This window comes from Chiloscyllium plagiosum, chromosome 28, assembly GCF_004010195.1.
Source record: "Chiloscyllium plagiosum isolate BGI_BamShark_2017 chromosome 28, ASM401019v2, whole genome shotgun sequence".
NCBI classification, from domain to species: Eukaryota; Metazoa; Chordata; class Chondrichthyes; order Orectolobiformes; family Hemiscylliidae; genus Chiloscyllium; species Chiloscyllium plagiosum.
The window spans coordinates 11,740,893-11,766,292 of record NC_057737.1 but is presented as its reverse complement, the minus strand read 5'-3'; the positions used below and the strand labels follow the sequence as shown (position 1 = coordinate 11,766,292).

Here is a 25,400-nt window from a genome sequence, read left to right as displayed (position 1 = left end):
AGAGGGCATAGGTTTAGGGTGAGAGGGGAAAGATATAAAAGAGACCTAAGAGGCAATTTTTTCACGCAGAGGGTGGTACGTGTTTGGAATGAGCTGCCAGAGGATGTGGTGGAGGCTGGTACAATTGCAACATTCAAGAGGCATTTGAATGGATATATGAATAGGAAGGGTTTGGAGGGATATGGGCTGGGTGCTGGCAGGTGAGACTAGATTGGGTTGGGAAATCTGGTCAGCATGGACAGGTTGGACTGAAGGGTCTGTTTCCATGCTGTACATCTCTATGACTCTATGTCACCTTGAAGCATGCGTTCAACCTCCTTTTTGAACCAGTGCCAACTTTAGAGGGTTATGCCTATAAGGATGTTCAAAGTTTGTGCGAAGGATGTTGCTTAATTGGAACAGCATCTCCTATATCTACAACATGGATAATTAGGTTGATACTTCTCAACTTATTTCCACATATCTCCTCATGTGATAGTAATAATTCCTTTAGATCATTTCGATTTTCCTCTGGAAGGTAACTTTATAATTTATCCCATTTTTTGGCAACTTCCTCATTGTCTAATTTAATTTGAGGAATGTCTAGTTCAGAATCCTATGAACTTAGTTCTTCACTCTATGTTGTAACTAGTGACACATTCTCCTTTTGCTTTCTTTCTCTGTCAAACTACCTTTTGAGCATACTCACTTGACACAGAGATTTCTTTCTGTCTGGAGTCCTTATCAAATAGTTCACCTCACTCAATTTCTTTTCAACTTGATAAGGTCCACTAAACCTTGTTTTTAAAGATTCACCTATCACTGGAACTAACACTAACATAAGCCCCGATAGCAAAATTGAGAGTTTTTGCTTTCTTGTTGCTTCCTATTTCATTGTATGCTGTGATACTTTTAAATGCTACCTAGCCAACTCCCTTGCTCTATTTAATTGTTCTTGAAAATGTGACACAGTCTAAATACATGGTCTCTGAATTCTGACTCACCAATTTCTCCTTAATCAATTTCCTCTCACTTCATGGCCAAAAACTAATTCAAATGGACTGAATTTGGTTGATTCATTTGGTGCATCGCTAATCACAAAAAGTACAAACAGAATACTCTTATCCTAATCACCTTGAATATCTAGACTATAAGCCCTCATCATGGTCATTAATGTCTGATGCCACCTTTCTAGCGCTCTCTGTGACTTGAACTGTTTTATTTCAAAGCTGTCCATAACTTCCTTGAATAATTTTGATGTAAAGTTTGACCTTTGATATGATTGTATCTCTGTGGGTAGTCCTTGTATAGTGAAACATTTGAGTAACTCCTCTACAATCCTTTGAGTTGTGATATTGTTTAATGGAACAACCTCTGGAAATCTAGTGGACACATCGTTAACAAATACTGATTCCCATTTTTTATTTTAGGTAGAGGTCCTATGCAATCAATTAAGACGCTTGCAAAAGGTTCCTCAATTGCAGGAATAGGCATTAAAGGTGTGGGCTTTAGTACTGCCTGTGGTTTTCAAATTACTTGACATACATGTCAAGTGTAGATCACATGCTACTCGTAACACCTCCTTTCTATAACCCACTTCTGCCCATTTGTCATCTGCCTGATTATATGATGATCTCCATTTTCTCATTAAGACATCATTTTTAAAATAATAGCATTCAGGGATACATTCAGATTCTTTTTATGTGTGTGCCTTCTGATACAATTGCTTTAAATTTTAATCTTTTTGCTGTAACTCAGTTAATTTCTCTGAACTAAATATGTCTTGCTGTGTCATCTGTGTGTTCCTGGTTTGTGTCAACCATCTGATCAAACAGGGTCTCTGCTAATTCCACTTCAACTTTCTTATCTGTACTCTTTGATCTCTCCTGTTTCAACTGGTGACTTTGTGACCTCATTACCACACAGTCAGGAAAAATCCCAGGACATGTGGCCTGCAATAGTTCATTTGTTGGAGTTTCCACTGGCCTTTCAACTACAGTCAGCAGCACACCTATCTGTGAACCAACTATATCATTAGCAAGGACAAATTGTATTCCTAGAGCTGAGAGTTTGTTCACTACTCCCACCATGACTTCTCCACTCTTCACTGGACACTTTAACCTTGCTTTACATTATTGAGCACTTCTTGTCTCATCGTGAATTCCCGTTACTAATACTATTTCTACCAATAGTCCTTCAGAGGTGCATATCTCCTCATCTTTCAACATCACAGATTGAGGGGATCCCATATCTCTTAATATTGTAACCTCTTTACCCTGCTGCTCCTGGCCTATGTGAGTAATGTTTACCCTCACAAGTATATGGTTTAAAGAACCTGACCAGATTGGACATTCTGGTGCAGCTTTCTAGCCTCCACTGTACTTTCCATTACCACTCCAACAAAATTCACTGGCTTATCTTGTTTTCCTACTTCTGGTTTCCCAGTGCTTTTCCTAACCCACCAACACTGTGATTTCATGTGGCCTACTTTATTGCCATGAAAACACCAGAGCTTTTTAACTTCTCTCTGCCTTTCAAGGGTTTCCTTTTTACCCCGTGGTAAGTTATCCTTATGATCTTCACCAAGATGTACCTTTCCCTTTCCACTTGGGGATTCCTCTTTTCCCTAATTCGTATACCTTATGGTATTGAAATTGACTTTGGAAGCTAAATTTAGATTTGTGGGCCAACTCATAGCCACCAGCCATTTCAGCTGCTAATCTTGCCATCTTAATTCTTTGCCCTTCCACATGAGTTCTCACTAATTCAGGAAATGAATCTTTTAACTCCTCCAAAATAATTGTCTCTCAGAGTGTCATAGGTTCGCCCTATTTTTAATGCCCTTATCTACCTATCAAAATTATTTTGTTTGATCCTTTCAAACTCAATGTAGGTTTGACCAGGGTCCCTTCTTAGATTCCTGAAACGTTGTCTGTAGGCTTCTGGCACAAGCTTGTAAGCACTTAAGATGACTTTCTTCACCTCCTCATATGCCGCAGATACCTTCTCATGTGAATACCTCATGAGCTAACAAGTATTGCTTGGATCAACAAAATCCACATGGTCACAAGCCACTTTTTTGAAATGAGCTGAAAAAGGCTTCCAAATCCATCTCAAATTTAGGAACAGTTGCTCCCCAGGCTTTTGGCTACCATGGGTTTGCTCATCCTCACTGAGCTTACCTTCAGCCTTCATCTCCATAAATATAAGCTGAATTTGCAGTCTAAGTGTAAATTCTGAAGTTCAACCTCTCTTTCTTTCCCCTTTTCTCTCTTCTGCTTTTAATCATAATTCAAATTGTTTCATTTGTTGCCCTTTCTTTTGCCTCTAACTCAAGCTGCTTCATTTTCAACAGAGAGAGAGAGAACGAGAGAGAACGAGAGAGAACGAGAGAGAACGAGAGAGAACGAGAGAGAACGAGAGAGAACCCAAGGCAGCATCACCTTGTTAAAAGAGCAGCATCATCACAACCTGCACTTTTACTGCATGCTGCCAGTCAGAACCTTACCTGGAGTTATCAACAATATATTGAACGATTTTATCCAAGACCTTCTCAAACAAGGCTGTGCGCACCCAGATGTGTTTGATAGCTTGAGGTGTAAGAATTGGGCTTTTGGATATTGATCCCTGCCTCTTTAGAGGCTCCTGTCCATTTGACTGGGTTTTCCTGCCAATACATATGCATGTGTAAGACTTTGAAAGGAATCATTCAGTATATTTACTAAAAATAAATTGCTTTGAGTATTACTACACATTTTGAATATATTACAATGTGTGGGGGGCTTAGGTACATATGTAGATCAGTCAAAACTGCATCCTATTTATGTGGAGCGAATCTTATACAATGATCTTGCTCTTGATATGAGTACCTCATTTCAAATCTTATAGTTTGTCAACATTTGTCACTTATTTATTTAGAAAATGTACATTCCTGAAGCCAAGTGATAGTTTCATCCTCCCTCCCTCCCTCTCTCCCACCCCACCACCACTCTTATTTGCTGTGATTAATGCAATTAGTCCACCACTTACTCTGTCGAGGGAACATTCCTCAGTAATGTAAAGCATTGTATGCTATAAGTGCATGAGGAATTTGTACTGATGGTCTCTGAGCTGGATGTTGGTTCTATCTATTTAACAAGGAGCACTCTCACCATGATAATTTAAAACCCACCATTTGATAAGTGCAGTTAGCCATAATGTTTCTACTCTGACACATTGACAGATTCAAACTCTTTTTATGGGGAAGTGAGTCCGACAAACCAGAAATACCTGGTGTACCCAATCCCCAATGTAACTGATTAACCATTCTCAGTTGGGTTAGAAGTAAGCAAGTTACAATTTGAGGTTTGTGGCTATGGTTGATGTAAGAAGAAATCCAAGGTATAACAGAACAATTAGAAAGGCTAATGGAATAATCGTCTTTACAATGCAAATTAGACTATAAAGGGGAGGAAATTTTCCTACAGCTTTACAACTATACATTGGTAATACTATGTATAGTCCAAGACATTGCAACTCAGGAAATTGCATTGGCCTTGGCTGGAGTGTAGCACAAATTCACCAGAATGTTACCAGAGCTATAAGGAGTGGATTGAAGGGCAAGATTACAAAAACTGAGCTTGAAATATTTGGAACGCAGAAAGCAAAAAGGGTGACTTAATTGGGGTTTTAAGATTTTGCAGTGAACTAATGGAAGACAAATTTTCCATTTGTGTGGGACCCTATAGGACATGGGAGATAACCTTCAAATTAGAGCTAAGCCCTTCTAGAAAAAGATTAGGAAGATCATCTTCATGTAAAGGGTGACAGAGGCATGGAACTTGCTCCCTAAAATTCAGTAAGTGCAAGCTCAATGAATAATTTTCAGTGTGCTATTAATAGGTTTTTGCTAGACAAGTGTATAAAAGGATATGAAACTAAAGCAGGTGGATGGAGTTAATAAACAGGCTTGAGGGGCTGAATGGTCTAGTCCTGTTCTTATGTTCTATTCCTTATTGCTGACAAGTGTTTCCTGATGGACATTGTATGTGGACTTCACATGCGAGCAAGGACAAGTCCTGCTGAGATGTTCTCCGTGGGGAGTGACGGACAGGCAGTGGTTACTGTCTATGCTTACACAAAGATTCATGTGGAATTAATGAGTTATACTTTAACATTTTTGCTTTGATAAGAGCAAAAATTAAAACACTTATTCCAGCTATATTATGAGAATTATGCAATATCATAAAACTGAACAAAAATATTCCAGAACAACAATCTAACATTTAATATTTAAAACTTAAACTGATTTAAATATGCTTGTTATTTGCAAAATTGGCATCATAACCTTTTAGCTATTAAGTCATAATTAGGTAACAAATGAATAAAGTGAGGGGTAGTATTTTTGTGCATATTGTGTAGGAATACTACAGTAAGATCGATAAAGCCAAGGCTACAGTCAAAGGGACTGTGGTCAATGTTCATTCCAATTGGCAATGTTCTTTACAACACTGACCTCTCACTAGGATAATCTGCATTACCCTCAAATGGTCTTTACTCATTGCACTGTAGCAATGTAAACCAACGTAGCATACTACATTCCTATTTCCCCCATCTGATTTATTCATGTTTAGATAATTCAATTCGTGAAAGTAAACTGGACTTTGACAAAATACCTTTCCTGCAGCCCCTCCTTAGAATCCAAACTGAGATGAATCTGAGTTTGCACTTAATCATACAGATCCACTTACTTGTTATCCACCTGTTGCAGTAATTCTTGAACTTTCTTGCACAGATCTCCCGCTACTTGATAGACCTTGCCAATCTTTGTAAAAAGTGCGGCTACTTTGTCACTCCGCAGAAAGCCAGCAGCTCGGCGCTTCAGCATGTAGAGCAGACAGGCCTCCACGACAGCTAGAAGAGAAAGAAAGGGAGCATGTGTAGTTCATAGAAACTTTAAAGTTCATAATCAAATAGGTCACCTCATCAAGAGAAAAGAAGAGTATTTTCTTTCTTTTGTTTGCCTTAAATTAACCATATTTCCAGAAACTTCCAGCTTACGGGAAATGCCCTAGAAGTCAGTGATTCTTTGAAGGTCTTTACTTCAATTCGACAAACCCAGGTCATTGTTACAGCATGTAAGGACTCGCATAGTGTTGTTCCTGTGAGGCAAATGGAACACCATTTCGTATGGATAACGTACCACATTAGTACATATATAGTTCTGCTGCAAAAACATAGTGATCTATAAAATCAAACTATTTGTTGGCGTGATGATAATGCAATTGCTCTTCAAACTGTGACCTATCTCTGGAGTTGGAATGGGGAGATATGTAATTATAGGATGCAAGAAGAAAGAGTGAGCGGAAATGTTCTGAATCATGCATCAATTTCCACTCCAAGTAACAAGCCATTTTCTTTCCTTTTCAAGCCTTTCACTGATTCTGATTTTTAAGTCTCTTGCCAGGTCAAGGAGAATCTGCTGTCAGTTGCCAACAGTCATGACCTTTAACCAGGATAAGCAGCCAAATCACATTGCCGCTTTCTAATGATATCAAGCCAGGGAGTAAAACGCACTAAATCTTTCACTTGTAATTAAAATTGAATTGAAAGCAAAATAAATGAATGGGACATTCAAACAGAATTAAAGTATAGGCTGAAATCTCAAACAAATTTTAAAAAGGTAACTCATCACAATCATAATGGAGAAATTTGACATTTCACACACACAATAGTAGTTTACCGAGTCTTTAAGGGGTGCTTACCAATAATTATGAATATAGTATACTACTGAAAACTCAGCCCACAGTTCATTAAATGCAGTTAAACTTTTTGAAGGGTTTTTGCAATGATGCTTATTGCCTCAAAGCAACAGTTCTTAATTCTCTATGGTGAAAAGTAGGATCGCCGGTAGATCATGCAGGTGTGGACAGGTCTGGTAGCAAGGAGTGAGAAATAAAATTATTACTCTGAACCCACTATAACTCTTCTTCAGAATGGAATGAGTCATATTGGAAATGAAGTGCTTATTCTATGACTCTTTCTCAGATGCCATCAGACGTACTGAGCTTTTCCACCATTTTCTGTTTTTATTTCAAGGTCCAATTTCTAGTAAAAAAAAAGCAAAAGAATTGCAGATGCAGTAAATCACAGACAAAGGTAGAGATTGCTGGAAAAGCTCAGCAGGTCTGGCAGCGTCTGTGGAGAGGAATCAGAACTCAGTTCTGAGAAAGGATTGCTCGACCCGAAACATTAACTCTGATCTCTCTCCACAGTTGCTGTCAGACCTGCTGAGCTTTCCAGCAGTCTCTACTTTTGACCAATTTCTAGTTTTGCTATCATTTATTCCTCGGGAATCTCACAATGGAAGTTCAAGCATTCATTCAGAAAAGGTCCTACATATGATCAAGGCACGGGCAATAAATATATTCTTCACAAATCTCTCCTTTTTCACAAATGGAAGGAAGGAATTAATTCTAGAGAATTTGCAAATAGAGCACTTTTAACTATTCTGCTCACTTGTTGAAGTGTTTCTCAATATCATTAAGAAATGTGGACTGTAGAAAACACTGCAATTATCTTAATGATACTACATTAAAAAAACATCAAGCTTCCCTATGCTTTTCACACTCCAGAATGATTCTTTCTGGAAAAGCATTTAGAAACAGAGCCAAATTCTTCATATTGTTTGATGTTTGGAATGTCAAAGGAGCAATTGAGATATGCTTGGTGTTTCCTTGATGCCAAGATCACAATGCTGTGTTATTTTATGAGGTATTGTTCTCAAAAAGTTTCATTGGAAAGATAATTATATTTAATATTAAAAGGACTCTGCTGATTTACCCATAATTTCCTCTGGGTACATGGAATATTGATCTGGTTCTTTGTGTGCAGTAATAGACATGAACAGCAACATTCTATTGCCTTGAATACTTCACAGTACAATCCCAGAGGTTTGAAGGAGTGGCCAATTACTGGTGAATGGAGTCAATGTTATTTCAACACATGTCAGAAACATCTCTTTGTTCAATCATTATAGAAAGGCTGGGGAGAGTGTTGCTGGTGATGTGGTAGTGTGCATACCTTCAGTCCCACCTGCTCCAAAGGTATATGATAACATCTCTGAATATATTAATAGTAAATACATAAAGCGGGGGGGACATAAAACTTAGTACTCATGATAGAAAAAAAATTATAAGGATAACTTTTTTGGAGATATCTTGAGATAACCATTAAAAGATATGCTTGTGGCTTCCTGGTATAGTTTCAAAAAGAAAATAATTTATTTACATGAATTAAATAACAGAATAAATCCTGGAAGGAAACTATTCAGCCCATCCAATCTGCACCAATTCTTCTGTACATTAACCCCGTAAGTCCCATTGATCTACTCTTTCCTTGCATCCTAGCAAGTTTTCCTTCTGATATAAAACTTCCCTTTGAAGACCATTGCTGAATTTGTATTCACAGTTTATCAAGTGTTGCATTCCAAATCCTAATTACTTACGTAAAATACGAGTTTCCTCATGTTACTTCTGTACCTCATGGTCAGCCACTGGCTTAGTTGCTCTCTGCTTCCTCTCTCTCACACCACTATTAAATCTCCTCTTAGACTTCCCCATTTTAAAGCGAGTAACTCCAATTTCATCAATGTATCCACACGTCATCCATCAAGTCTTTCCAGTAAACTTCTTTCATAGCCTCTCCAAAGCCTTCCAGGATGGCTAATCTTGATGATACTAACATCCTGTCCAACATGTTTACTCAAAAACTGACTTATGAAGAGAGAATGGATGTCTTCCTGAAGGTGCATTGGTGTGGTGGGGGGGGGAAAGCAGTTATGATATTGCTGGACTAGTAACCCAAATTTTGATATTTCTAATCTTCAGAGATGTTATTTACATACCTCTAGAGCAGGTGGGACTTCAACCCATGTCTCCTGGCTCAGAGGTAGAGGCAGTACCATGACACCATAAGAGTCCCCAAAGGTCTAGACTAATAATTTGAGTTCAAATCATTACATTTGGTGAAATTTAAACACTAGTAAATAAAATCTGGATTGAAAGCTACTTTAGTGATGACCCTCCCACCACCGTTATACTCTCATCCACCCTCTTCCATCGGGAAGATACAAAAGTTCGAAAACACATAATACCAATAGATTTAAGAACAGTTTCTTCCCTGCTGTTATCAAACTTATGAGTGGATCTCTCATATATTCTTGGTGGTGTAGATTGATCTTTCTCTGCATCTTCTCTGGAGCTGTAACACTAGATTCTGCATATTGTTCTATTACCCAAATGTACTTATGATCTATCTGGTTGGCACGCAAAACAATACTTTTCACTGCATCTCAGTACATGTGACAATGATAAACCAAATCAAATGAAACTATCAACTGTTGCAAAGATCTATCTTTTATGTCCTTTTGGAAAGGAAATCTATCTTTCCCTAATCTAATCTGAACATTATTTCAGACAACGACAATGTAGTTGACAAGTGTGCCCTCCGAAATGGCCTAGCAAGCTACTCGGTTCAAGGTAATTGGGAATGGGCAAAAGATTCTGGCTTCACCAGTAACGTCCACATCCCATGAAAAAAGAGAGATAAAAAAAAAATGAATTCCCCATCTCATTTCAGAACACAAATATCAACATTAGAGGATTACATAGAACAGCGCAGTATGAGGTCCTTTGGCTCACTGTGTCTGTGCCAATCATAATGCTGTGCTAAACCGATCCCACCTGCTTGCACATGATCCATATCTGTTTATTCTCTGTTTGTTCATGTGCCTGTCTAAATGCCTCTTAAACTTTGCTATCATATCTGCTTCTACCACCTTCCCTAGCAGTGCTTTCCAGCCACCTACTACCCTCTGTGTAAAAAACTTTCCTCTAGAAATTTTCTCCACTCATCTTAAACTTATGCTTCCTAATATTTGACATTTCCACCCTGGGAAAGAGACTCTAACTAGCCACCCTATCTATGTCTCTCATAATTTTACATACTTCTATCAGGTCGGCCCTCAGCCTCCGATGCTCTAGTGAGTACAAGATAATTATAGATAAAGGATAACGCTTGGCTGATGTCAATCCATCCATCCAGTAATATTCTTTTCCTACTCTCTCACCTGTATTATAAGAAGATTCTGGATTTAATAATTTCACATCCTTAACCCACCATGTCAGATGCTATCACTCCAATAACACCTTGCCTTTACAAATCTTTAGCATCTAAAACATTCCAATTGCACCTCCCAGAGTGTAGTCTCCACAGTTTTGATTCCCAATTCAGATCTCCATCTCTAGAGATCCATTTTACAGCTCCTTCACAATGCTGCCTTTATTTTTTCAATTCTAAAAAAGAATTACCAGAAGCAGCCTGAAGCAAATTACAGAATTTTCTCCACTTGCCAGTATCACGGGAGGATCTCAATTTTGGGCAACTAGTGCTAAAAGGTACAAGACTAAAAGGTAAAAGGTATAATTGAGTGAACACCAATCTCTTGCGCTGTGCTGAAGTGATTCAAGGCTTGGGTTTTACCAGCACTCTAGGAATGCACTGGGAGGCCAAGGGAGGAAGTGACCATAAAACAGCAAGTGAAGGTTGGAGGTGGGTTGACAAGGGCTGGAGTGGCTGCAGTCTTCCCATTACCATGACATTTTACCATTGGCTCCTGCCGGTGAACCTTGGTGACCTCCTGTGGGTCACAATATGCCTAGAGAGGTCTCCAGGAGACCACAACCACATTCATGTCAAGGTATTCATCTTGTCTCATTAACACGCCCTCCCAAGGCCTGCCTGACTGGTACCCCCAATGAGAATTACCTGCTCAAGAGGTCTATTCCCATGGCATTCTCTCTGATCAGTGCAGATACAGGTGTGGCCACCGTTCCCGCATGTAACTCAGCCTCTGGGCTTCTGGTGTTAACAAAACTCAGTGTAAATCCCAGTGTGTGACAAATGTAAATGATGATTTTAGCAGTGCTAGACTTGAATCACAACATAAGCACAAAGTACAATTGTGCTTGAGAGACAAAAATGAAGCTATGACCTGCTCGCGGTTAGTAACACCCACAGTAGGAACAAATAAACTATTAGTTCTTGAGCTCCAACTTCATGGACATTACTGAAAAAAATCAATGCGTGTTATAAGAGAACATTTTGTCACAGCATGTTGCACCACAGCCAACTTGTTTCCCCTATTTTTACTGACATATTCTAACCCCATGAATTGTTTTACACAATAAGACATTGGCTGGTGGTCTGTTGTCTGACAACATTTAAATGAATGGGAAATGGCCCATGGTATCAATATTGACTTATAAGAAATAAAGACAGTAGAGCAGGAATAAGCCATAGGGCTTCATGAGCCTGCTTTGCAATTCAATTACATCATTATTGACCTGTACATGAACTCCACTTTTCCAATGCATCCTAGTTATTAGAACTTGGATAACCAGGTAATGAATAATAGAACACCAGAGCCTAGCCTTAAGAAAATCTACAAGATTTTATTTTCAGAGATGCAGGGCATGCTTTTTCCCTCCCTCAATGTGGTGAATCTGAGAAAGAATGGGGCGGGTTGGCCCATGAGACAAACTCACTCATTTCTTGCCAGCTCGGTAATGAAGTACTAGCTGATAAACTCCATTGGGGAACCTCTTTGATTCGCTAGCAATTAAGGCCTTTAAGTAACCAATTATGGTCATTTAAGAGCCTTAACTCAACCATGTTCCCAACACTTACCTTCCACTGTTCAGTCACGTGTGAAATCATTCTGTTTATAAACAGAGTGAGAAGAGTCATAGTGATGTACAGCATGGAAACAGACCCTTCTGTCCAACCCGTCCATGCTGACCAGATATCCCAACCCAGAAGGGTGGATAGTTTCCTGTTTGGGATACCAAGATTACCTGCGTGTCACGTTTGGGAGGGGGACTTCAACTGCCCCAGACTGAAGGCAATTGGAGGTATGGGTGGCCTCTTAAAGCCTATTTCCTGCCCTTGCTTCTGACACCCCCCACTCAAGACCCTCATTCTGGGAAGAGAAGCTAAAAACTACTTATTGTCTTGAATCTTTGAGATGTAGAGCACAACCGGCAGACTTTAGGTCCCAGAAGCTAACAGCCTTCTGGCTGCCCAGACTACCGGTGCTGAGGTAAGATACCAGCCGCACTTGCTTGACAATTCAATGAGCTCATTGGGGCGCAATATGATGAGTTATCTCACCAGTACAGATGGTCTGTTTGTTCTTGTCTTACACACCAGGAGTTAGGAAAAAATACTTGGAACATTCCACTTGTACTTTGTACATTGTGTACCTCTGATCAAGAGCCTTCCTTCAGTCTGATCCTAACATGATCAGCGTTGAATTAATATCCACCACTTGAATACAATTAGCACTCAAATTAATAGTAATTAATAGTAATATCACCAAAGAAGTTCATCCCAGGAATCAACCTCGTAAATCTTTGTTGAATCTTCTCCAAGGCCAGTATATGCTGCCTTGGGTAAGAAGAAAACTCTGCTGAAGGTGTGAAAAGCTCTTTATAATTGTCACAAGACAATATCACCCTTATACTCAAATCCTTGCAACAAAGGCCAACATGCCACATGCCTTCCTAATTGCCAATCAGGCAAACTCCAGACTCATGGTGAGAGAGAGCTACTGAGGTGCATTGTCATAGGGAGCTCCTCTGTTAGCTAAAAGTAGAAGCACCAAGACCTACCTTGAAGAGCCTGCTGGCTGGTGGTGTGTAGGCTTCACTGAAACAGTCTTCCCTAAAAGTGGCAGATGAACCCCTCCAACTTATGCAGGAAGCAGCCCTTAATTGAGCACTGAAGTAGCCTCAACTGAGCTCCCCAAAATGCCAATTTTCCTGCTCCTCAGATGTTGCCTGACCTGCTGTGCTTTTCCAGCACCACTCTAATCTTGACTCCAGGCAGACAACCAATCTGCTAGCTTTCCTGCTTCTCAGTCTATTGCTAACAAGGTAAGATTATAGGGTTGTTACTCATTGCCCAGATCCTTCTTTAACTCACTCATTACCATCCTCAGTTGTCCAGATTTCCTAAAATTTGCAGTCTGTTGAAACCCAAACTTCCCTTAATTCATCAAATCTCATGTGATCTTTCCAAAGATTTTCGTGATTCAATTTTAAGTAAAATATGAAATGGAGATAATGAAAGTGATCTTGCTTTGAAACCATCCCAGATGCCATCCACTGAAGAGTCAGACATTAACTTAGGATGCTGAGATAATCACATATTTAATATTTAAAGAGTCAAATGATAGAACCAAATGAATTCCTCTCAATCAAACATTCATTGTGTCATGCAGTGAAAGTGACAGATTACATGAAAAGTAATGTGTGGGTGAAATTGGCTGTGTGGTAACAATTTTTAAAAATCACGACATCAGGGATCCAGGTTCGATTCCAGCCTTGGGTGACTGTCTGAGCGCAATGTACACGTTCTCCCTGTGTCTGCATGGATTTCCTCTGATGCTCCGGTTTCCTCCTGCAGTCCAAGACATGCAGGTTAAGTGATTTGGCAACAGTAAATTGCTCCATGAAGTCCAGGGATGTATTGTCTAGGTGGGTTAGCCATGGTAAATGCAGAGTTATGTGAACAGGGTTAGGGGGACTGGGCCTGAGTGGGATGCTCTTCGGAAGGTCGGTGCAGACTCGATGGGCCAAATGGCCTCTTTCTGCACTGTAGGGATTCTATGATTCTAACTTCTGCTGAGATTTTACTTTTGCAAGTATGGAGTCTCACACCTTTTGATTTAGTTTTCTGTTGGAAATTTTATTTTTAAATTTATCTTTCCATCTCTCTCAATCACATCTTTCTTTCCCTGTTTTACTTTCTGTACTAAAACTTGCATTGTATTAAATATTTACATCCTGCTTACCTAAACTGGATTCTTCAACTGGATCATTTGAAAAGACCTGCTCCCACGGGCCCCAGAGTTTACTTTGATTCAAGTCAAAAAGTGTGGTGCTGGAAAAGCACATCAAGTCAGGCAGCATCTAAGAAGCAGGTGAGTCAATGTTTCGGGCATAAGCCCTTCATCAGGAATGATGGGGTGGGTGGTGGTGGCGTTAGAGTAGGGTACACTGAATTGAGTAAAATCTATTTGCTTTCTAATTCTGGCTTCTCATGTAGCCTAAATTTTCTTCCCTCCATTGAGGCCCATGCCTTCAAGTGCAAAGTCCATATAGTCAGAAATTGTCTACGCTGAACGATTCCCTGATCAGAATCTCAATCATTATAGTATGCATTTGATGCTAGAATTATGTCAAGATGAGAATCTTATTGTCTATTAGAGAAAGTTCAAGCAATTCTTATTCATGAAGCAGACAATACTTTGGACAGGCAAGTTTCACAATAGCTGCATGGTTGTACCACAAACGGCAAAAGGATGTATTCAATCAGTGGTGTCGTTTGTATTGAATGTACTCTTTCTTTGGGACTGTTCATGCATATGTAATTGGACTGCAGTGGCTCAAGAAAGCAGCTTACTGCCACCTTGTCAAGGGCAACTAGGGATGGAGAATAAATACTGGCCCAGCCAGCAATGCTTACATCCTATGCCTGAATTTTTAAAAATTCAACAAAAAGCAAGTCTTTGATACACAGCGATATTACACGGGGCAGCACGGTGGCTCAGTGGTTAGCGCTGCTGCCTCACAGCACCAGGGTCTCAGGTTCAATACCAGCCTTGGGCAACTGTCTGTGTGGAGTTTGCACATTCTCCTAGTGTCTGCGTGGGTTTCCTCTGGGTGCTCCGCTTTCCTCCCACAGTCCAAAGACGTGCAGGTCAGGTGAATTGGCCATGCTAAATTGCCCATAGTGTTGGGTGCATCGGTCGGAGGAAAGCGGGTCTGGGTGGGTTACTCTTCGGAGGGTCGGTGTGAACTGGTTGGCCCGGGGGGGCCTGTTTCCACACTGTAGGGAATCTAATCTAATCTATCGCCACCCCTTGGTCTCTCTACTCCTTTAAGATGTGCCTTTGAAAACCTACCTCATCATCTATCTTAAAACTTCATGTGAGTCACCGTCAAATTTTGTTTGATAATCTCCTTTTGAAGCACTTGGGCACACTTTATCATGTTAAAGGTGCGATAGAAATGCAAATCTTTCTTTTCCTAAAACAATACTTCCTTGCCAAGAAAATCAACTGGATACCACAGGATTAATTTCTGAACCAAGTACTGCTCACTTCAAAAAAAATCACATCAGACAACAGAGTAAGAATTATTCTTACTACCCCAGACAGGTTGGATGGAGCTCAATTTCAGAGAATTCACATGGCAGGAAACAAGGGACATGGAGCCAGCTATCTTTTTAAATCAAAATTTATGAGCTGCACCTTCCATTATCAGGTGAGTTGATTTGAAATAATCCCCTCGCTCATTTTTGTAAATTCAAAACTGAACAATTCTCATTCTACCCTACCTGTCACTTTGCCTGGAGCAACCTAATCAAAAGAACATGATCTAGGACTTTTGTCTGCTATTTATGGAAAATCAGATGAAGGATGACTTTAGATACCACTCATTCGATTAATGTCCCATTTCCACTGGCAGCAAATCTCCCAGTTATGTACTTAAAATCTGGCTGTGGATGCATCTTTAATCTTCATTAAACTGACTATGAAAATCACTTAGTGATTGGGATTAATTCATTCCAAGACAAGTGCATCCAGAATTTTAAGAACAACTTAGCATTTACCAATAACTTTACCCAATCCGCCAGTGTAACAGCCACTGTCTCCTTTCCAATTCCTCACACTGTATCTCTGTGACTGCACCCACCTCATGCTCTACCACTCTCACTATTGCCTGCCTTCATAGTGAACAATGCGAGGCAGGGGTGCTGTGAGCATCCAGGTAGTGAGTGAGTGCTATGAAAGTGAGAAGAGCCTGGAGATGCAGCCTGGTCCAGTCCCTGGATGCATGTCCCTGAGTGCACACTGTCCTTGCTCCAATATAATTGGCTTTGTAGCACTGATGCATCCTGAGTTTCAAAGATGTGCCTTGAGGGCTCCGAGAGTCTAGCACTTTCTGGTTGGATGCCATTGTTCATGAGCACGAGGTATGCATGGCTGGTGGCCGTGGAAAGTGCCAAGATGTTGGTGATTCATGTCCAGCAATGAGATGAAGTCGCCAAGTAGCCGCTCTGACTTCCATGTCAGGAATTCTTGATGTCTGACTCATTTGCATGTTCGGAGAAGTAGGATGCTGGTATTAATGAGGCAAGTTCCAGCATTAATAAGGCAAAGTCACCATAGATTGACCAGACCATAGGGCTGTTCCCTCATTAAGGACAGGAAACTGGTGGTTGATCCTTAACTGCCCTCTGGGCAATTAGCAATGGGCAACACATGCTGGCCTCGTCAGTGATGCCTTCATTCTGAGTATGAATTTTAAAAAAACTCTTGCTTTTTGATTTGTTTTGAGAGTAGCACACTCAACTGGTGCCATGTTATGAAAAAATGTCATTTAGTTTTCTGTTCTGAATTATGTTACAGCTCATATTTCCACAGGGAAATAAAAAGATAAACTAAATCAGATCATAAACAAAGAGAACTTGGGTCTCTTTCAGGTGTCTGTTGCTTCTCTGAATGAAATCTTACTCGGGCTTGAGTGTTATGGGCTATGGCAAGATCAATTGGAAAGTCCAATTCCATCTCAACATTGGGAGCATTTCATTCCAAGTTTTATGCTTTTCACAAGCGGTGCAGAGATTAATTTAAATTATGGGGTATAATTGCTTGTTACTTTGTTGATGGCCCTACTTGCCTCATTGAGCTTTTTACCTTACAAAATGTACTAAGTAACAGAGACATAGAGAAACAGGAACTAGCGTCGGTACCTGGTGGGTTTTACTCGCTGCCTGGTGCAAAGGACCTCAATATTTCATATGACCAAAGTGGAAGGGAACATTTTGCATGTGGGGATAGGCAAACAGCTCATGGAATGGATCAGGGTGTATCTCAGCATGCTCATTAGCTTTCTTAGTGATCACTCACTTAGCACCTACTTCCATACTTACACCATTCATACCTTGCCATGCCACACAATTAGCACAGTCACACCACCAGGCAGCTTGCATTGCTGGTCAGCAATCCTCAGCCAAGCGGAAGTGCATCAAATACACAATAAACCACTAGAACATGGTGCCATAGGCAAACATACTACACATGCAGTAAGCAGACAGCCATGTCTCAAAGTCTTCAGTGAGGAATAGACCCTTCAGGTGTTGGAGGTACCAGCAGGTCTGTCGCGGGGGGAGTGGGGGGGGCCTGGCACAGCACGTCAAGGGCAGCCTATGATACCAGTCTAAAGGACTGGCTATGGTCAGGCCTATAGTCAGGGTGATTAGAGTCAGGAGGTCTGTGCCTTTAGCCAGGGAGTGGGTCACAGTCCTGACCAAAGTCTCTGTCTCAGACTTGCTGCAGTGCTCCTGTGATGCTCAGTGCAAGCTGGAAGAACAGCATCTCATTTTCCATTTGGGAACCCTGCAGCCTTCTGGACTTACTATTTGGAGGGGTGGAGGGGTGGAGGGGTGGGGGGGGAGAATGGAGAGCAGGTGCGGCCTTCACTGACATCTTAAGTGGAGGCTGAGGAGCATCCACTGACTATCACTTTGGAAAACAGCAGCACATTAGGAAAGAAAATGGCTGGGAGAACACTCAGAATGGACAGGGTTAGTAACTTGACCTGAGGGGGAGTGGGCTGCAGCACCCACCGATGTTCTTTCAAAGTTCTAACATTAAACATAGACCCATGCACCGTACAGGACACAGACCCGTGGGCTCCCTCACCATGGCTATCACACTGCCCCTCTCTGAGTTGCATCGCCCTGCTACAGAAACTGTTAAACAACTCATTCATATCAAGGGGACAGCCTATGATACCAGTCGAGAGGATTGGCTATGGTCAGACATACAGTCAGGGTGATCTGAGTCACAGGGTCTGTGCCTCTGTAGCCAGGGAGTGGGTCACACTCCTGGCCAACATCTCTGTCTTAGGCTTGTTGCAGTGCTCCAGTGAAGCTCAGCACAAGCTGGAAGAACAGCAACTCATTTTCCATTCGACACAGAGGCCACAAAAGAATAGGGATGTTTATGATGAGGGCCAGTAGCTGACATGTATGGGTGAACAGCGGTCTTTTAAAGATGATATGGACACACAGAATGATTGTCTATTGGTGGACATCCGCTGAAGTGGTGAATTATTCTGGAATGTGGTAACATGGGGCCAGAATCGAACGTGAAGAATGTAACAGGGACAGGGTGGGTCGTAATTGTGGGAGTTTGGTGAGATAACTCAGACTTGGCCAGAAAATATAAAGATTCAGCCCTCTGCTCCAAACTGTATTGGCGCAAGAGAACGTTAGAGAGGCAGGAAGGACCAAGATTGTGGACTGACTTTAAAGCAGGAATGAGAATTCTAAATTGCCAGATTTGTGCCCACCACCAGTCCACTCTGCCTTCCATATTCTAATAAAAGAAAGTAAATCTTTTCCACGTACATGAAATTGTTTCTAGTAGTCAGAAGCTTGCACACAGACAGAGGTGAGCTAAAGTACTCATGGCAATGGAGTCATTGAAAATCCAGTTATAAACTCCAGTAAGTCAGGTAGCTCTGTATTAATATCATAGCACTAGAACTCAGTGTATAACCAGCACTATAAAACACTGCAAAAAAGGCAACTGACTCATTCAGAAGAATGCACAATAAGGTCTTATTGTCTTTCAGGGATAAACGTGTCACTATTTGTTCCATCACTAATTACCCTTGAGAAAGTGGTAGTAAGCTGTCTCCTTGAACAGCTGGTGTGGTGTGGATATCCTTATGGTGCCATTCAGGAGGAAGTTCTAGGATTTTGACCCAGTGACGGTGATGCTCAAAGGGACCATATGTCATCAGCATCTTATTTTCCTGCAAGCCTGTCTCAAAGCAACCCCACCAATTAGTCTTTTGTTTCTAAACTAAATGTGCCAAAATATGGAAAATAGCAGTTACACAATGTTAACTCAATTCACAAAAAAAGACTGCTAACAAATGATATTTCAATGCCAGGCTAACAGCTATACAAAACCAATTGTAGTACGTGCCAAGGTACAGAATTAGCTTACGATGCTTTCATCAGAGATTCTGAATCTTGATCATATGGCTGGCAGTGGGTCAGACAAAATCTGGTACAGCCTTCATGGCTATGAAAGATAAATTGTGAATGCCCTCAGGGATCATCCAAAATTTCTTTTGATTAGCTCATTAGGGTTTTATGAAATTGAAACGCCGATCTTAATGAACAGCTCAGGGGGAGGAGGGAATCCTCACGGAAAGCTCAGTTAGAATACTAGCCTCTTTACACTACTGGGTCTCATTTAGGAACATGGGTAATAGGAGCAGGACTAGGCCATTTGGCTCATTGAGCCTGTTCCACCATTCAACTAGATCACAGCTGATCTTTTACAGTACTTCAACGTTGTTATCCTGCACTATCCCCATACCCAGTGATATCTTTAATGTGTAGAAATCTATCAAGCTCTGTCTTAACAACACTCATTGGAATTTTCAACCCCAAAGGGTATGGAGATTCAGTTAAAGGATCACCACCCTCAGAGATCGTCCTCACATCACTTCTAACGGGATTACCTTTTTTGAGATCGTGTCGCCCAATTCAACATCCTCATACCAGGGGTAATATCTCCCCCCTGCTGAGCCCTGTAAGAATTTGTAATTATTCAATAAGATCACCTCTCATTCTTCCTAATATTAGAGAATATAGGTCCAGTCTGTCCAATCTCTCTTATGACAATCCCACCATCCACGATGAATTCAGGTCAACCTGCATTATGTCTCATTGATGTTACCCCCTATCCTCTCTTAGGTGAGGGGACCAAAACAGTGCTCAGTACCCTAGATGAAGAACTCTGTTTTGAAGCAATCATACAGGACTTGAAATGTTAACTCTTTCTCTCTCCATAGATCCTGCCAGACCTGCTGAGTTTCTCCAGCATTCCATTTGCTTCAGATTTACAGCATCTGCAGTATTTTATTTTTATTGCAAAATTTAATACAATGCAACTTCTTTTCCAGGTACGCCCAACTTGAAGAAGTTCTGCACCTTTATCCCACGTGATATCTATTTTAATCTTTTGACTTGTGCACTGTGTTTCTCTCTCCACAGATGCTGTCAGATCTGCTGAGTTTCTCCAACATTCTACGTGTATGTTCTCTGTTTTGATATTCATTCCATTTGAAAGGTTAACATTTCCCATTATCTGCTGAATTTGTATGCTAACATTTTGTGCAGTATTACAACAACCCCCAAATCCTTTTGTACTGTAATTTTCTGTGGTCTTTCGCTATTTAAATAATCTTCAGCACGTCTATTTTTCCTGCCAAAGTGCATACCTCACATTTTCCCACATTATATTCCATTTTCCAAGATTCTGTCCACTCACTCACCCTGTCTATATCCCTCTGTGTACTTGTGGTGTCATCCTCACCACTTACTTCTCCACCCATTTTTTTTTGTGTCATCTGCAATTCCTCTGCCATTTCCTTGTTCCATATTATTATTTCCCCAGCCTCATTCTCGAACGGGTTGGAACTTATTGTCTAACTGTTCAAATTCTTTCAGCAGAACTTCCATTCTCGACTGATCAATGTCATAAGTACAAACGTGGATTATAACAATTGGATATCCCCGCGCCTCTCCCACTCCTTCTCCAGCCCTGAGATGTCCTCAACCCTGGCACCAGGCAGGCAGCATAGCCTTACAACTTCCACTCATGACCGCAGAGAACAGTGTCTATCCCCTAATTATACAGTTTGACTACCGCTACGACATTCATATTTCCTGCCCTACTTGAATGCCTCCATGTACCAATGATATGGTCAGTTAGCTCATCCTTCCTGCAGTCCCAATTCTCATCTGCACAGCTTGCAAGAACCTGGTAACTGTTGGATAAATGCAGGGAATGAGGTCCTGGCTCCCCATAGCTGCCTCACCTGTAGCCAAACCTTCCTGTCCCTGATCTCACTTGTTCCCAATCCAAATCTGAATGACCTCACCTGAGGTGTGTGACTGCTCTCTGGAGCAAAATACCCTTCCCTGATATGTTGTAATGTCTGCAGCCTGGGCGGCGGGGGGCGATTTCAGCTCCTCAACTCAGATCTGAAATTCCTTGAACTGCAAGCACTTGTGTGCGTGCTCCAAATCACCTTGCTGTCCAGCAGCTTCCACATACTGGAGCAGCAACATAACACGCACCCTGCCATCGCTATTGTATTTGATTTAATTCATAAATTAATTACTCTATTTCCTGCTGTTCACACTTTACTGTAATGATATTTTCTTATACTTAACCTGCTATTTTTGTTCCTACACAATTGTACTCTTTACTCAATGTTTATTTAATGAGTGCCATGCTGCCAGAAAGTAAAGATAAAATGAGAAGGAGGAGAGGGAAGGAAGAGACATGTTTCTTCAGAAATTTTCATGGCCTGAGGAAGTCCTAAGGTGCTGTTCAGCCAATGAAGTATTTTTAAAGTGCAGTAATCACTGTTGTCAGGTAATAACTCCAGCAGAGAATTTGTGAACAGCAAGTTCCTAGTTGAGTGATAAATTTTGGCCAGGACAATTGGTTCTCAAAACAGAACAGAGAAATTCTCCTATAGTGTTGAGGGATCCAAGAGGACCCATATGGTAACTACTGACCCAATTCCAACTCTGGAACAATGCTTGACCTCCAAACCCACCCCCCAAAACCCCCACCTCGGTTTATTTGCTAAACATTTTAAAGGTGCTCTATAAATGTTATTTTTAAATTTAGTGCTGCTTGGGAGAGGGTTTTTTCACAATAGATGCTGGCACTGGGATAGACAAGTCCATGCCTAGGGAGCCTCATGAATGCTTGCAGTGTACGAAGAAATACCTCAGGTGTTCTTGGTCCTCAAAGGTTCCATGGAAGAATAAAACCAAACTAAAATTGCATGTTCTGATTATATAAAATACCATAAAAATACAAGCACATATTTCCAAAAAAACTGCCTCAGCAAAGAGGGATTAAAATGAAGGATTCTCATCAGTTCACTTACACAAGCAGTTCAAATTTACCTTGGTGGAGGAGGAATAATATTATAATATTACCACTGTCAAGTTGTAATTGCAGCGTGACAAATTTACATAGGTAGTTTTATTATAGATACGGGCATGGGAATTTATAGCACAAAAACCTGATAGTATTGGTTTGCAAACACACAATCTTTTCACCAGATACTTCAGGCATATGTGACTGTTCCTGATCTTTTTCTATCAGGGAAGTCTCATATACTATATACACAGATGACTTTTATGTTCTTCCCTGTAACAACAGGCAATTCGCATCTTTGTTAAACATCATTTGGTTTATAAAACAGAAATGTACTCAAACAGTTTATGCCTTCCAGGTATTTACACTGTGTATTGCTTTTTTTTGGCCAATGAGGTCTTCAGAAGCACAGTGGTAAACTTTTGAGTAGAAATTGTAATTCCAAGCACTAGAGATGTCACCTTCTATCCAGCCCCCACACACAAGGCTCCAAGAGAACAAACACTGCGATTGTGTGATAACGCTTTAAGATGTGTCACACTTTCGCTATATTGTCTTCGACACCAATCCCACCGCCCCGTGGATGAACATTTCAACTCCCCTTCCACTCCATCAAGGACATGCCGGTCCTGGGCCTCCTCCACCTGACGCCTGGAGGAGGAACGCCTCACATTCTGCCTTGGGACCCTGCAACCACACGGGATACGTGGATTTCAACAGCTTCCTTATTTGCCCTCGTCCCACACTATTCCAGTCCCAAGCCTCCACCTCAGCACCACCCTCCATCACCCCAACCCCGACCTATCACCTTCTCCCTCACCTTCATCTATCGCTTTCTCAGCTACCTTTCCCCAAACACCACCCCCCATAAAACTCTCCTTCCCCGACCCACAAGCCTCATTCCTGATGAATGGCTTTTGCCAGAAACGTCAATTCTCCTGCTCCTCGAATGCTGCCTGACCGGTGTGCTTTTCCAGCACCACACTCTTGACTCTGTTCTCCAGCATCTGCAGTCCTCACTCTCTCCTCTCCGATACAGCAACTTGTTCAGTCCTTAATTAATGCATTCAAGATATTCATTGTAAGAATTTCCATTAGGATCATATTTATAGCCTCAGGAACAGTTGGGTTGAAATTGGTTCACACGAGCAGTGAAATGGGGTTATAGTGTTTATACTGCCCAATTCTCTTTCCATTTAAGTCCATTTATGTGCCAGGATTCAAAATAGGGTGGGGATTCCCATTACAATTTCACAGAAATGTTGCCATTTATTCTTGAAATTAAAAATATTTAATTCTCACTGATTTTGAAATGCCTTAGTATCAGATTGAGGAATGTGGTTAGCACTGATGCCTCACGGTGCCAGGGATCTGAGTTCAATTCCACCTTTGGGCAAGTGTGGAGTTTGAACATTCTCCCCTCGTCTGCCTGAGTTTCCTCCCACAAAAGAATAATGTGCAGGTTAGGTGGATTGGCCATTGCTGAATTGCCCAGAGTGTCCAGGGATGTGCAGGCTTAGTGGGATAACCATGGGAAATGCAGGATTACAAGGATAGGGTAGTGGAGGGGGTCCTTGTGGGATGCTCTTCAGAGGGTTGGTGTGGACTTGATGGGTCGAATGGCCTGCTTCCACAGTGTAGGGATCCTGTGTTTCTATACAAATCTATCCTGGTCCACTTCTTTTCTTATTTCCTCTTTTCCAAATATTAATTGACATACCTATATTCCTGGCTAAGTACATTTACACTTTTATTCTTGTATTCAAGTCCCTCTGTGGCCTTGTCCCCTCCTATCTACAGCATCTCCAGAGCCTTACAATCTTAAATGATGGTTTCTTTTGCCAATGTGAAACATTAATGCTGTATTTCTCTCCACAGATGCTGCCAGACCTGCTGAATTTCTCCAGCATTCTGTGTGTTGGTTTCAGATATTCAGCATCCACAGCATACACTGTGCTTTTCTTCAAGTGTAACTAGGACTGAGTTGCTTTGGGTTTGAAGGTCAAATTGGCAGAGCTCAAGGGCAGCTTGTAGGTGTTTGGTACCCTTATTGGTAAAACATGTAGGAGTTGGGAGGTCATGTTGCGGCTGTACAGGACATTGGTTAGGCCACTTTTGGAATACTGCATTCAATTCTGGTCTCCCTGCTATAGGAAGGATGTTGTGAAACTTGAAAAAGTGCAGAAAAGATTTACAAGGGTGTTGCTGGGGTTGGAGAGTTTGAGTTATAGGGAGGGTCTGAATAGGCTAGGGCCATTTTCTCTGGAGCGAAGGCCAAGGGGTGACGTTATAGATGTTTATTAAATCACGAGAAGCATGGATATGGTGAATAGCCAAGGTCTTTTTCCCCAGGGTTGGGGAATCCAAACCAAGAGGGCACAGGTTTAAGACGAGAGAGGAAAGATTTAAAGGGACTTAAGTGGCAACTTTTTCACTCAGAGGGTGGTGTGTGTATGGAATGAGCTGCCAGAGGAAGTGGTGGAGGCTAGTACAATTACAAAATATAAAAGGCATTTGGATGGGTGCACGAATAGGAAGGATTTAGAGGGGATATGGGCCAAATGTTGGCAAATGGGACTAGATTAATTTAGGATAGCTGATCGGCGTGGATGAATTGGACCAAAGTTTTTGTTTCCATGCTGTACAACTCTGAGACACCTCGGCTGCATGTACAGTACATTCTTGCTTTAGTGTTCAAGATATTGTTCACTCTATTGCTGGTTTAACTGGTAACCTGTTCCACGTTTCTCCCAATATGTTGCTTTCAAATCTACAATGTGTCAATTCAACGCCGTGTGGACCCATATGTAACTCAGTTCCATTGTGGACAACAACAGCATTCAAGAGCTGATTTAATACTGGTCTTCCCTGTCACCCATCGTCAGGTATGAGAGCTAGCCTCAGTTTCAATGATGTTTTCTGTGCTACCTTCAATGACCACAGGGCATCAAATTGCCTTACAGTCAATGACATGTTTTTGAAGTGTAGTCACTGGTGTAATGAGGGAAAATTGCAGCCAATTTGCACACAGCAAGATCCCATACGCAGCAATGTGATCATCTATTTTTAATGATTGATTAAAGAATAAATGTTATCCAGGATATCTCCCCTACTGTGTTTTGAAATTGCAACAGGGTTTCTTTCAAGCAGACCCAAGAAAGCAGCATGGGGCCTCAGTTTAACATTATACCCAAAAGAAGACACATCTGTGTCGGATGTGCTCAAGTGTCAGGAGTTGAACCCATAGTCTTCTGTCTCAAGGACGAGGGAAACCCACCAAGCCACAAATAATATTTACCAAAAATGCTTTTGTACATTCAGACAA

At 41.2% G+C, this 25,400-nt stretch overlaps 1 protein-coding gene across 2 annotated transcripts in view; it reads right to left on the bottom strand.

The window, feature by feature from the left end:
* The window catches only part of sgsm2 (small G protein signaling modulator 2), a 204,105-nt gene that overhangs the window by 59,895 nt on the left and 118,810 nt on the right, over positions 1-25,400 (bottom strand). For both annotated transcript variants that reach the window (XM_043718289.1, XM_043718290.1), the window contains exons 3-4: positions 5,709-5,871; positions 3,488-3,646 (exon numbers count right to left, since the gene is read on the bottom strand). In XM_043718289.1, the coding sequence (XP_043574224.1) occupies positions 3,488-3,646; positions 5,709-5,871 (322 nt within the window). The remainder of the gene's footprint in view (positions 1-3,487; positions 3,647-5,708; positions 5,872-25,400) is intronic.